General features: G+C 56.3%; 1 protein-coding gene across 1 annotated transcript in view; it reads left to right on the top strand.

Moving 5' to 3' along the window:
• The window catches only part of LOC140410116 (membrane-spanning 4-domains subfamily A member 15-like), a 44405-nt gene extending 31425 nt beyond the window's left edge, over nt 1-12980 (top strand). Inside the window, exon 5 of the mRNA XM_072498057.1 lies at nt 9886-12980. Within this exon, the coding sequence (XP_072354158.1) occupies nt 9886-9927 (42 nt within the window). The 3' untranslated portion in view covers nt 9928-12980. The remainder of the gene's footprint in view (nt 1-9885) is intronic.
• The last annotated feature ends 1300 nt before the right edge of the window (nt 12981-14280 follow it).

Genomic DNA, 14280 nt, shown 5'->3' with positions numbered 1-14280 from the left:
AGTACTGACCCTCTAACAGTGCAGCAAATCTCAGTACTGACCCTCTGACAGTGCAGCACTCCCTCAATAGTGACCCTCTGACAGTGCAGCACTCCCTCAGTACAGACCCTCTGACAATGCAGCACTCCCACAGTACTGACCCTCTGACAGAGCAGCACTCCCTCAGTACTGACCGTCTGACAGTGCAGCACTCCCTCAGTACTGACCCTCTGACAGTGCAGCACTCCCTCGGTACTGACCCTCTGACAGTGCAGCACTCCCTCAGTACTGACCCTCTGACAGCGCAGCACTCCCTCAGTACTGACCCTCTGATAGTGCGGCACTCCCCCAGCACTGACCCTCTGACAGTGCGGCTCTCCCTCAGTGCTGACCCTCAGATAGTGCAGCACTCCCTCAGTACTGACCCTCTGACTGTGCAGCACTCCCTCAGTACTGACCCTCTGACAGTGCAGCACTCCCTCAGTACTGACCCTCTGACAGTGCAGCATTCCTCAGTACTGACCCTCTGACAGTGCAGCACTCCCTCGGTACTGACCCTCTGACAGTGCGGCACTCCCTCAGTACTGACCCTCTGACAGTGCAGCACTCCCTCAGTACTGACCCTCTGACAGTGCGGCACTCCCTCAGTACTGACCCTCTGACAGTGCAGCAATCCCTCAGTACTGACCCTCTGACAGTGCGGCACTCCCTCAGTACTGACCCTCTGACAGTGCAGCACTCCCTCAGTACTGACCCTCTGACAGTGCGGCACTCCCTCAGTACTGACCCTCTGACAGTGCTGCAATCCCTCAGTACTGACCCTCTGACAGTGCGGCACTCCCTTAGTACTGACCCTCTGACAGTGCAGCACTCCCTCAGTACTGACCCTCTGACAGTGCAGCAATCCCTCAGTACTGACCCTCTGACAGTGCGTCACTCCCTCAGTACTGACTCTCAGACAGTGCAGCACTCCCTCAGTACTGACCCGCTGACAGTGCGGCACTCCCTCAGTACTGACCCTCTGACAGTGCAGCGCTCCCTCAGTACTGACCCTCTGACAGTGAGGCACTCCCTCAGTACTGACCCTCTGACAGTGCGGCACTCCCTCAGGACTGACCCTCTGACAGTGCGGCACTCCCCCAGTACTGACCCTCTGACAGTGCAGCACTCCCTCAATACTGACCCTCTGACAGTGCAGCACTCCCTCAGTACTGACCCTCTGACAGTGCGGCACTCCCTCAGTACTGACCCTCTGACAGTGCGGCACTCCCTCAGTACTGACACTCTGACAGTGCAGCACTCCCATAGTACTGACCCTCTGACAGAGCAGCACTCCCTCAGTACTGACCGTCTGACAGTGCAGCACTCCCTCAGTACTGACCCTCTGACAGTGCAGCACTCCCTCGGTACTGACCCTCTGACAGTGCAGCACTCCCTCAGTACTGACCCTCTGACAGCGCAGCACTCCCTCAGTACTGACCCTCTGACAGTGCGGCACTCCCCCAGTACTGACCCTCTGACAGTGCGGCACTCCCTCAGTACTGACCCTCTGACAGTGCAGCACTCCCTCAGTACTGACCCTCTGACAGTGCGGCACTCCCTCAGTACTGACCCTCTGACAGTGCGGCACTCCCTCAGTACTGACACTCTGACAGTGCAGCACTCCCATAGTACTGACCCTCTGACAGTGCGGCACTCCCTCAGTACTGACCCTCTGACAGTGCAGCACTCCCTCAGTACTGACCCTCTGACAGTGCGGCACTCCCTCAGTACTGACCCTCTGACAGTGCGGCACTCCCTCAGTACTGACACTCTGACAGTGCAGCACTCCCATAGTACTGACCCTCTGACAGTGCGGCACTCCCTCAGTACTGACCCTCTGACAGTGCAGCAATTCCTCAGTACTGACCCTCTGACAGTGCGGCACTCCCTCAGTACTGACCCTCTGACAGTGCGGCACTCCCTCAGTACTGACCCTCTGACAGTGCGGTACTCCCTCAGTACTGACCCTCTGACAGTGCGGCACTCCCTCAGTACTGACCCTCTGACAGTGCGGCACTCCCTCAGTACTGACCCTCTGACAGTGCAGCACTTCCTCAGTACTGACCCCCTCTGACAGTGCGGCACTCCCTCAGTACTGACCCTCTGACAGTGCAGCACTCCCTCAGTACTGACCCTCTGACAGTGCGGCACTCCCTCAGTACTGACCCTCTGACAGTGCAGCAATCCCTCAGTACTGACCCTCTGACAGTGCGGCACTCCCTCAGTACTGACCCTCTGACAGTGCAGCACTCCCTCAGTACTGACCCTCTGACAGTGCGGCACTCCCTCAGTACTGACCCTCTGACAGTGCAGCAATCCCTCAGTACTGACCCTCTGACAGTGCGGCACTCCCTCAGTACTGACCCTCTGACAGTGCAGCACTCCCTCAGTACTGACCCTCTGACAGTGCAGCAATCCCTCAGTACTGACCCTCTGACAGTGCGTCACTCCCTCAGTACTGACTCTCAGACAGTGCAGCACTCCCTCAGTACTGACCCGCTGACAGTGCGGCACTCCCTCAGTACTGACCCTCTGACAGTGCAGCACTCCCTCAGTACTGACCCTCTGACAGTGCAGCGCTCCCTCAGTACTGACCCTCTGACAGTGAGGCACTCCCTCAGTACTGACCCTCTGACAGTGCGGCACTCCCTCAGGACTCACCCTCTGACAGTGCGGCACTCCCCCAGTACTGACCCTCTGACAGTGCAGCACTCCCTCAATACTGACCCTCTGACAGTGCAGCACTCCCTCAGTACTGACCCTCTGACAGTGCGGCACTCCCTCAGTACTGACCCTCTGACAGTGCGGCACTCCCTCAGTACTGACACTCTGACAGTGCAGCACTCCCATAGTACTGACCCTCTGACAGTGCAGCACTCCCTCAGTACTGACCCTCTGACAGTGCAGCTCACCCTCAGTACTGACCCTCTAACAGTGCAGCAAATCTCAGTACTGACCCTCTGACAGTGCAGCACTCCCTCAATAGTGACCCTCTGACAGTGCAGCACTCCCTCAGTACAGACCCTCTGACAATGCAGCACTCCCACAGTACTGACCCTCTGACAGAGCAGCACTCCCTCAGTACTGACCGTCTGACAGTGCAGCACTCCCTCAGTACTGACCCTCTGACAGTGCAGCACTCCCTCGGTACTGACCCTCTGACAGTGCAGCACTCCCTCAGTACTGACCCTCTGACAGCGCAGCACTCCCTCAGTACTGACCCTCTGACAGTGCGGCACTCCCCCAGCACTGACCCTCTGACAGTGCGGCACTCCCTCAGTACTGACCCTCTGACAGTGCAGCACTCCCTCAGTACTGACCCTCTGACAGTGCGGCACTCCCTCAGTACTGACCCTCTGACAGTGCGGCACTCCCTCAGTACTGACACTCTGACAGTGCAGCACTCCCATAGTACTGACCCTCTGACAGTGCAGCACTCCCTCAGTACTGACCCTCTGACAGTGCAGCTCACCCTCAGTACTGACCCTCTAACAGTGCAGCAAATCTCAGTACTGACCCTCTGACAGTGCAGCACTCCCTCAATACTGACCCTCTGACAGTGCAGCACTCCCTCAGTACTGACCCTCTGACAGTGCAGCACTCCCTCAGTACTGACCCTCTGACAGTGCAGCACTCCCTCGGTACTGACCCTCTGACAGTGCGGCACTCCCTCAGTGCTGACCCTCAGATAGTGCAGCACTCCCTCAGTACTGACCCTCTGACTGTGCAGCACTCCCTCAGTACTGACCCTCTGACAGTGCAGCACTCCCTCAGTACTGACCCTCTGACAGTGCAGCATTCCTCAGTACTGACCCTCTGACAGTGCAGCACTCCCTCGGTACTGACCCTCTGACAGTGCGGCACTCCCTCAGTACTGACCCTCTGACAGTGCAGCACTCCCTCAGTACTGACCCTCTGACAGTGCGGCACTCCCTCAGTACTGACCCTCTGACAGTGCAGCAATCCCTCAGTACTGACCCTCTGACAGTGCGGCACTCCCTCAGTAATTACCCTCTGACAGTGCAGCACTCCCTCAGTACTGACCCTCTGACAGTGCGGCACTCCCTCAGTACTGACCCTCTGACAGTGCTGCAATCCCTCAGTACTGACCCTCTGACAGTGCGGCACTCCCTCAGTACTGACCCTCTGACAGTGCAGCACTCCCTCAGTACTGACCCTCTGACAGTGCAGCAATCCCTCAGTACTGACCCTCTGACAGTGCGTCACTCCCTCAGTACTGACTCTCAGACAGTGCAGCACTCCCTCAGTACTGACCCGCTGACAGTGCGGCACTCCCTCAGTACTGACCCTCTGACAGTGCAGCGCTCCCTCAGTACTGACCCTCTGACAGTGAGGCACTCCCTCAGTACTGACCCTCTGACAGTGCGGCACTCCCTCAGGACTGACCCTCTGACAGTGCGGCACTCCCCCAGTACTGACCCTCTGACAGTGCAGCACTCCCTCAATACTGACCCTCTGACAGTGCAGCACTCCCTCAGTACTGACCCTCTGACAGTGCGGCACTCCCTCAGTACTGACCCTCTGACAGTGCGGCACTCCCTCAGTACTGACACTCTGACAGTGCAGCACTCCCATAGTACTGACCCTCTGACAGTGCAGCACTCCCTCAGTACTGACCCTCTGACAGTGCAGCTCACCCTCAGTACTGACCCTCTAACAGTGCAGCAAATCTCAGTACTGACCCTCTGACAGTGCAGCACTCCCTCAATAGTGACCCTCTGACAGTGCAGCACTCCCTCAGTACAGACCCTCTGACAGTGCAGCACTCCCTCAGTACTGACCCTCTGACAGAGCAGCACTCCCTCAGTACTGACCGTCTGACAGTGCAGCACTCCCTCAGTACTGACCCTCTGACAGTGCAGCACTCCCTCGGTACTGACCCTCTGACAGTGCAGCACTCCCTCAGTACTGACCCTCTGACAGCGCAGCACTCCCTCAGTACTGACCCTCTGACAGTGCGGCACTCCCCCAGTACTGACCCTCTGACAGTGCGGCACTCCCTCAGTACTGACCCTCTGACAGTGCAGCACTCCCTCAGTACTGACCCTCTGACAGTGCGGCACTCCCTCAGTACTGACCCTCTGACAGTGCGGCACTCCCTCAGTACTGACACTCTGACAGTGCAGCACTCCCATAGTACTGACCCTCTGACAGTGCGGCACTCCCTCAGTACTGACCCTCTGACAGTGCAGCACTCCCTCAGTACTGACCCTCTGACAGTGCGGCACTCCCTCAGTACTGACCCTCTGACAGTGCGGCACTCCCCCAGCACTGACCCTCTGACAGTGCGGCACTCCCTCAGTACTGACCCTCTGACAGTGCAGCACTCCCTCAGTACTGACCCTCTGACAGTGCGGCACTCCCTCAGTACTGACCCTCTGACAGTGCGGCACTCCCTCAGTACTGACACTCTGACAGTGCAGCACTCCCATAGTACTGACCCTCTGACAGTGCAGCACTCCCTCAGTACTGACCCTCTGACAGTGCAGCTCACCCTCAGTACTGACCCTCTAACAGTGCAGCAAATCTCAGTACTGACCCTCTGACAGTGCAGCACTCCCTCAATACTGACCCTCTGACAGTGCAGCACTCCCTCAGTACTGACCCTCTGACAGTGCAGCACTCCCTCAGTACTGACCCTCTGACAGTGCAGCACTCCCTCGGTACTGACCCTCTGACAGTGCGGCACTCCCTCAGTGCTGACCCTCAGATAGTGCAGCACTCCCTCAGTACTGACCCTCTGACTGTGCAGCACTCCCTCAGTACTGACCCTCTGACAGTGCAGCACTCCCTCAGTACTGACCCTCTGACAGTGCAGCATTCCTCAGTACTGACCCTCTGACAGTGCAGCACTCCCTCGGTACTGACCCTCTGACAGTGCGGCACTCCCTCAGTACTGACCCTCTGACAGTGCAGCACTCCCTCAGTACTGACCCTCTGACAGTGCGGCACTCCCTCAGTACTGACCCTCTGACAGTGCAGCAATCCCTCAGTACTGACCCTCTGACAGTGCGGCACTCCCTCAGTAATTACCCTCTGACAGTGCAGCACTCCCTCAGTACTGACCCTCTGACAGTGCGGCACTCCCTCAGTACTGACCCTCTGACAGTGCTGCAATCCCTCAGTACTGACCCTCTGACAGTGCGGCACTCCCTCAGTACTGACCCTCTGACAGTGCAGCACTCCCTCAGTACTGACCCTCTGACAGTGCAGCAATCCCTCAGTACTGACCCTCTGACAGTGCGTCACTCCCTCAGTACTGACTCTCAGACAGTGCAGCACTCCCTCAGTACTGACCCGCTGACAGTGCGGCACTCCCTCAGTACTGACCCTCTGACAGTGCAGCGCTCCCTCAGTACTGACCCTCTGACAGTGAGGCACTCCCTCAGTACTGACCCTCTGACAGTGCGGCACTCCCTCAGGACTGACCCTCTGACAGTGCGGCACTCCCCCAGTACTGACCCTCTGACAGTGCAGCACTCCCTCAATACTGACCCTCTGACAGTGCAGCACTCCCTCAGTACTGACCCTCTGACAGTGCGGCACTCCCTCAGTACTGACCCTCTGACAGTGCGGCACTCCCTCAGTACTGACACTCTGACAGTGCAGCACTCCCATAGTACTGACCCTCTGACAGTGCAGCACTCCCTCAGTACTGACCCTCTGACAGTGCAGCTCACCCTCAGTACTGACCCTCTAACAGTGCAGCAAATCTCAGTACTGACCCTCTGACAGTGCAGCACTCCCTCAATAGTGACCCTCTGACAGTGCAGCACTCCCTCAGTACAGACCCTCTGACAGTGCAGCACTCCCTCAGTACTGACCCTCTGACAGAGCAGCACTCCCTCAGTACTGACCGTCTGACAGTGCAGCACTCCCTCAGTACTGACCCTCTGACAGTGCAGCACTCCCTCGGTACTGACCCTCTGACAGTGCAGCACTCCCTCAGTACTGACCCTCTGACAGCGCAGCACTCCCTCAGTACTGACCCTCTGACAGTGCGGCACTCCCCCAGTACTGACCCTCTGACAGTGCGGCACTCCCTCAGTACTGACCCTCTGACAGTGCAGCACTCCCTCAGTACTGACCCTCTGACAGTGCGGCACTCCCTCAGTACTGACCCTCTGACAGTGCGGCACTCCCTCAGTACTGACACTCTGACAGTGCAGCACTCCCATAGTACTGACCCTCTGACAGTGCGGCACTCCCTCAGTACTGACCCTCTGACAGTGCAGCACTCCCTCAGTACTGACCCTCTGACAGTGCGGCACTCCCTCAGTACTGACCCTCTGACAGTGCGGCACTCCCTCAGTACTGACACTCTGACAGTGCAGCACTCCCATAGTACTGACCCTCTGACAGTGCGGCACTCCCTCAGTACTGACCCTCTGACAGTGCAGCAATTCCTCAGTACTGACCCTCTGACAGTGCGGCACTCCCTCAGTACTGACCCTCTGACAGTGCGGCACTCCCTCAGTACTGACCCTCTGACAGTGCGGTACTCCCTCAGTACTGACCCTCTGACAGTGCGGCACTCCCTCAGTACTGACCCTCTGACAGTGCGGCACTCCCTCAGTACTGACCCTCTGACAGTGCAGCACTTCCTCAGTACTGACCCCCTCTGACAGTGCGGCACTCCCTCAGTACTGACCCTCTGACAGTGCAGCACTCCCTCAGTACTGACCCTCTGACAGTGCGGCACTCCCTCAGTACTGACCCTCTGACAGTGCAGCAATCCCTCAGTACTGACCCTCTGACAGTGCGGCACTCCCTCAGTACTGACCCTCTGACAGTGCAGCACTCCCTCAGTACTGACCCTCTGACAGTGCGGCACTCCCTCAGTACTGACCCTCTGACAGTGCAGCAATCCCTCAGTACTGACCCTCTGACAGTGCGGCACTCCCTCAGTACTGACCCTCTGACAGTGCAGCACTCCCTCAGTACTGACCCTCTGACAGTGCAGCAATCCCTCAGTACTGACCCTCTGACAGTGCGTCACTCCCTCAGTACTGACTCTCAGACAGTGCAGCACTCCCTCAGTACTGACCCGCTGACAGTGCGGCACTCCCTCAGTACTGACCCTCTGACAGTGCAGCGCTCCCTCAGTACTGACCCTCTGACAGTGAGGCACTCCCTCAGTACTGACCCTCTGACAGTGCGACACTCCCCCAGTACTGACCCTCTGACAGTGCAGCACTCCCTCAATACTGACCCTCTGACAGTGCAGCACTCCCTCAGTACTGACCCTCTGACAGTGCGGCACTCCCTCAGTACTGACCCTCTGACAGTGCGGCACTCCCTCAGTACTGACACTCTGACAGTGCAGCACTCCCATAGTACTGACCCTCTGACAGTGCAGCACTCCCTCAATACTGACCCTCTGACAGTGCAGCACTCCCTCAGTACTGACCCTCTGACAGTGAGGCACTCCCTCAGTACTGACCCTCTGACAGTGCAGCTCACCCTCAGTACTGACCCTCTAACAGTGCAGCAAATCTCAGTACTGACCCTCTGACAGTGCAGCACTCCCTCAATAGTGACCCTCTGACAGTGCAGCACTCCCTCAGTACAGACCCTCTGACAATGCAGCACTCCCACAGTACTGACCCTCTGACAGAGCAGCACTCCCTCAGTACTGACCGTCTGACAGTGCAGCACTCCCTCAGTACTGACCCTCTGACAGTGCAGCACTCCCTCGGTACTGACCCTCTGACAGTGCAGCACTCCCTCAGTACTGACACTCTGACAGCGCAGCACTCCCTCAGTACTGACCCTCTGACAGTGCGGCACTCCCCCAGCCCTGACCCTCTGACAGTGCGGCACTCCCTCAGTACTGACCCTCTGACAGTGCAGCACTCCCTCAGTACTGACCCTCTGACAGTGCGGCACTCCCTCAGTACTGACCCTCTGACAGTGCGGCACTCCCTCAGTACTGACACTCTGACAGTGCAGCACTCCCATAGTACTGACCCTCTGACAGTGCAGCACTCCCTCAGTACTGACCCTCTGACAGTGCAGCTCACCCTCAGTACTGACCCTCTAACAGTGCAGCAAATCTCAGTACTGACCCTCTGACAGTGCAGCACTCCCTCAGTACTGACCCTCTGACAGTGCAGCACTCCCTCAGTACTGACCCTCTGACAGTGCAGCACTCCCTCGGTACTGACCCTCTGACAGTGCGGCACTCCCTCAGTGCTGACCCTCAGATAGTGCAGCACTCCCTCAGTACTGACCCTCTGACTGTGCAGCACTCCCTCAGTACTGACCCTCTGACAGTGCAGCACTCCCTCAGTACTGACCCTCTGACAGTGCAGCATTCCTCAGTACTGACCCTCTGACAGTGCAGCACTCCCTCGGTACTGACCCTCTGACAGTGCGGCACTCCCTCAGTGCTGACCCTCAGATAGTGCAGCGCTCCCTCAGTACTGACCCTCTGACAGTGCGGTACTCCCTCGGTACTGACCCTCTGACAGTGCAGCACTCCCATAGTACTGACCCTCTGACAGTGCAGCACTCCCTCAGTACTGATCCTCTGACAGTGCAGCACTCCCTCAGTACTGACCCTATTACAGTGCAGCACTCCCTCAGTACTGACCCTCTGACAGTGCGGCACTCCCTCAGTACTGACCCTCTGACAGTGCAGCACTCCCTCAGTACTGACCCTCTGACAGTGCAGCACACCCTCAGTACTGACCCTCTGACAGTGCGGCACTCCCTCAGTACTGACCCTCTGACAGTGCAGCACTCCCTCAGTACTGACCCTCTGACAGTGCAGCACTCCCTCAGTACTGACCCTCTAACTTGTTGTCCCGTCTGACGCGGTTCTCTGTGTTCCTGTTGCAGCCGGTACTGCTCTTGGACAGCAGCCTCCCGGACGACCAGTGAACGTGATCCCGCCAGCCTTCACTTCCCTCAACTCCAGCCGAGCACCTCACTTACAGAGCGCAGAATCTCCTAAAGGACGCGGAATATCGATCAGAATGAAACTGGATGTACCTTTAACTGCAGGAGACTGTGTGTGTGAGTGTTGGTGTGCAAGTGAGTGAGTGTGTGTGACTGTGCGAGTGTGAATGTATGTGTGTGCAATTGAATATTTGTAAGTGAGTGTCGGTGTGTGTGTTGGTGTGTGTGTCGGTGTGTGTGTGAGTGTGTGACGGTGTGTGTGAGTGTGTGTCGGTGTGTGTGTGAGTGTGTGACGGTGTGTGTGAGTGTGTGTCGGTGTGTGTGTCGGTGTGTGAGTGTGTGTCGGTGTGTGTGAGCGTGTGTCAGTGTGTGGGAGTGTGTGTTGGTGTGTGTGTCGGTGTGTGTGAGTGTGTGTCGGTGTGTGTGAGTGTGTGTCGGTGTGGGTGAGCGTGTGTCGGTGTGTGTGAGTGTGTGTCGGTGTGTGAGTGTGTGTGGGAGTGTGTGTTAGTGTGTGTGTCGGTGTGTGTGAGTGTGTGTCGGTGTGTGTGAGTGTGTGTCGGTGTGGGTGAGCGTGTGTCGGTGTGTGTGAGTGTGTGTCGGTGTGTGAGTGTGTGTTGGTGAGTGTGTCGGTGTGTGAGTGTGTGTCGGTGTGTGGGTGCGTGTCGGTGTGTGTGAGTGTGTGTCGGTGTGTGTGAGTGTGTGTCGGTGAGTGAGTGAGTGTGTGTCGGTGAGTGAGTGAGTGTGTGTTGGTGAGTGTGTGTGAGTGTGTGTCGGTGTGTGTGAGTGTGTGTCGGTGTGTGAGTGTGTGTCGGTGTGTGTGAGTGTGTGTCGGTGTGTGTGTGTGTGTCGGTGTGTGTGTGAGTGTGTGTCGGTGTGTGAGTGTGTGTTGGTGTGTGTGTCGGTGTGTGTGAGTGTGTGTCGGTGTGTATGTCGGTGTGTGAGTGTGTGTTGGTGTGTGTGTCGGTGTGTGAGTGTGTGTCGGTGTGTGTGAGTGTGTGTCAGTGTGTGAGTGTGTGTTGGTGTGTGTGTCGGTGTGTGTGAGTGTGTGTTGGTGTGTGTCGGTGTGTGAGTGTGTGTCGGTGTGTGTGAGTGTGTGTCGGTGTGTGTGAGTGTGTGTCGGTGTGTGAGTGTCTGTTGGTGAGTGTGTCGGTGTGTGAGTGTGGGTCGGTGTGTGTGAGTGTGTGTAGGTGTGTGTGAGTGTGTGTCGGTGTGTGAGTGTGTGTTGGTGAGTGTGTCGGTGTGTGAGTGTGTGTCGGTGTGTGTGAGTGTGTGTCGGTGTGTGTGAGTGTGTGTCGGTGTGTGGGTGTGTGTCGGTGTGTGTGAGTGTGTGTCGGTGTGTGTGAGTGTGTGTCGGTGTGTGAGTGAGTGTGTGTCGGTGTGTGTGTGTTGGTGAGTGTGTCGGTGTGTGAGTGTGTGTGTTGGTGTGTGTGTCGGTGTGTGTGAGTGTGTGTCGGTGTGTGTGTCGGTGTGTGAGTGTGTGTCGGTGTGTGTGAGTGTTTGTCGGTGTGTGAGTGTGTGTTGGTGTGTGTGTCGGTGTGTGTGAGTGTGTGTTGGTGTGTGTGTCGGTGAGTGAGTGTGTGTCGGTGTGTGTGAGTGTGTGTCGGTGTGTGTGAGTGTGTGTCGGTGTGTGTGAGTGTGTGTTGGTGTGTGTGTGTGTGTCGGTGTGTGTGAGTGTGTGTCGGTGTGTGTGAGTGTGTGTCGGTGTGTGTGAGTGTGTGTCAGTGTGTGTCGGTGTGTGTGAGTGTGTGTCGGTGTGTGTGAGTGTGTGTTGGTGTGTGTGTCGGTGTGTGTGAGTGTGTGTCGGTGTGTGTCGGTGTGTGTGAGTGTGTGTCGGTGTGTGTGAGTGTGTGTTGGTGTGAGTGTCGGTGTGTGTGAGTGTGTGTCGGTGTGTGTGAGTGTGTGTCGGTGTGTGTGTGTGTGTGTCAGTGTGTGTCGGTGTGTGTGAGTGTGTGTCGGTGTGTGTGAGTGTGTGTCAGTGTGTGTCGGTGTGTGTGAGTGTGTGTGAGTGTGTGTTGGTGTGTGTGTCGGTGTGTGTCGGTGTGTGTGAGTGTGTGTCGGTGTGTGTCAGTGTGTGTCGGTGTGTGTGAGTGTGTGTCGGTGTGTGTCAGTGTGTGTCGGTGTGTGTCGGTGTGTGAGTGTGTGTCGGTGTGTGAGTGTGTGTCGATGTGTGTGAGTGTGTGTCGGTGTGTGAGTGTGTGTTGGTGTGTGTGTCGGTGTGTGTGAGTGTGTGTCGGTGTGTGAGTGTGTGTTGGTGTGTGTGTCGGTGTGTGTGAGTGTGTGTCGGTGTGTGAGTGTGTGTTGGTGTGTGTGTCGGTGTGTGTGAGTGTGTGTCGGTGTGTGAGTGTGTGTTGGTGTGTGTGTCGGTGTGTGTGAGTGTGTGTCGGTGTGTGAGTGTGTGTTGGTGTGTGTGTCGGTGTGTGTGAGTGTGTGTCGGTGTGTGTGTGTGTGTTGGTGTGTGTGTCGGTGTGTGTGTGTGTGTGTGTATGTGAGTGTGTGTCGGTGTGTGTGAGTGTGTGTCGGTGTGTGTGAGTGTGTGTCAGTGTGTGTCGGTGTGTGTGAGTGTGTGTCGGTGTGTGTCAGTGTGTGTCGGTGTGTGTGAGTGTGTGTCGGTGTGTGTGAGTGTGTGTTGGTGTGTGTGTCGGTGTGTGGTAGTGTGGGTTGCCCTCCTGTCTCCGTGACCAATGAGCTGAATTGATGGTGTTGGGGTGTAAACACAGGCTGGAGAATTGGCCAGTGAGGTTGTGGACGGAGAGGTCAGGGACAGAGCGAGTCTGACTCTCTGCGTCTCTGTGTTTCTGCACCTTTCAGTCTCTCGACTGGTCCTTTTTCCTGGAGCGATTTATTTCTAAATTCTCATCGTACCACACAGGACCTTCTATTCAACAAATCGTTAGACTCTCGACAATGCGATCATTCGAATCACAGAGCGAGGAGTTCTGAGATTTCGATTCAAAACGCTAAACTTAAAATGTTCAATAACAAGAATAATTTTTTTTAAAAATGTAAACAATAAATATCTGGCTTATGATCACCAACTCAATGAACCAATAATCAATTTAATCACACAGAATTCTGCCAAGTACTGAATACGTCTGGGAGTCACTGTGCACAGTTCCTGTCTCTGTATCACACTGGGAGTCACTGTGCACAGTTCCGGTCTCTGTATCACACTGGGAGTCACTGTGCACAGTTCCTGTCTCTGTATCACACTGGGAGTCACTGTGCACAGTTCCGGTCTCTGTATCACACTGGGAGTCACTGTGCACAGTTCCTGTCTCTGTATCACACTGGGAGTCACTGTGCACAGTTCCTGTCTCTGTATCACACTGGGACTCACTGTGCACAGTTCCGGTCTCTGTATCACACTGGGAGTCACTGTGCACAGTTCCGGTCTCTGTATCACACTGGGAGTCTCTGTGCACAGTTCCCGGTCTCTGTATCACACTGGGAGTCACTGTGCACAGTACCGGTCTCTGTATCAGACTGGGAGTCACTGTGCACAGTTCCTGTCTCTGTATCACACTGGGAGTCACTGTGCACAGTTCCTGTATCCGTATCACACTGGGAGTTACTGTGCACAGTTCCGGTCTGTGTATCACACTGGGAGTCACTGTGCACAGTTCCGGTCTCCGTATCACACTGGGAGTCACTGTGCACAGTTCCTGTCTCTGTATCACACTGGGAGTCACTGTGCACAGTTCCGGTCTCTGTATCACACTGGGAGTTACTGTGCACAGTTCCAGTCTCTGTATCACACTGGGAGTCACTGTGCACAGTTCCGGTCTCTGTAACACACTGGGAGTCACTGTGCACAGTTCCGGTCTCTGTATCACACTTGGAGTCACTGTGCACAGATCCGGTCTCTGTATCACACTGGGAGTCACTGTGCACAGTTCCTGTCTCCATATCACACTGGGAGTCACTGTGCACAGTTCCGGTCTCTGTATCACACTGGGAGTCACTGTGCACAGTTCCGTTCTCTGTATCACACTGGGAGACACTGTGCACAGTTCCTGTCTCTGTATCACACTGGGAGTCACTGTGCACAGTTCCTGTCTCTGTATCACACTGGGAGTTACGGTGCACAGTTCCGGCCTCTGTATCACACTGGGAGTCACTGTGCACAGTTCCTGTCTCCGTATCACACTGGGAGTCACTGTGCACAGTTCCTGTCTCTGTATCACACTGGGAGTCACTGTGCACAGTTCTAGTCTCTGTATCACACTGGGAGTCACTGTGCACAGTTCCGGTCTCTGTATCACACTGGGAGTCACTGTGCAAAGTTCCGGTCTCCGTATCACACTGTGAGTCACTGTGCACAGTTCCGGTCTCTGT

Source organism: Scyliorhinus torazame, chromosome 4 (genome assembly GCF_047496885.1).
Source record: "Scyliorhinus torazame isolate Kashiwa2021f chromosome 4, sScyTor2.1, whole genome shotgun sequence".
In the NCBI taxonomy this organism is placed as follows: domain Eukaryota; kingdom Metazoa; phylum Chordata; class Chondrichthyes; order Carcharhiniformes; family Scyliorhinidae; genus Scyliorhinus; species Scyliorhinus torazame.
This window is presented reverse-complemented; position numbering and strand designations above follow the sequence as displayed.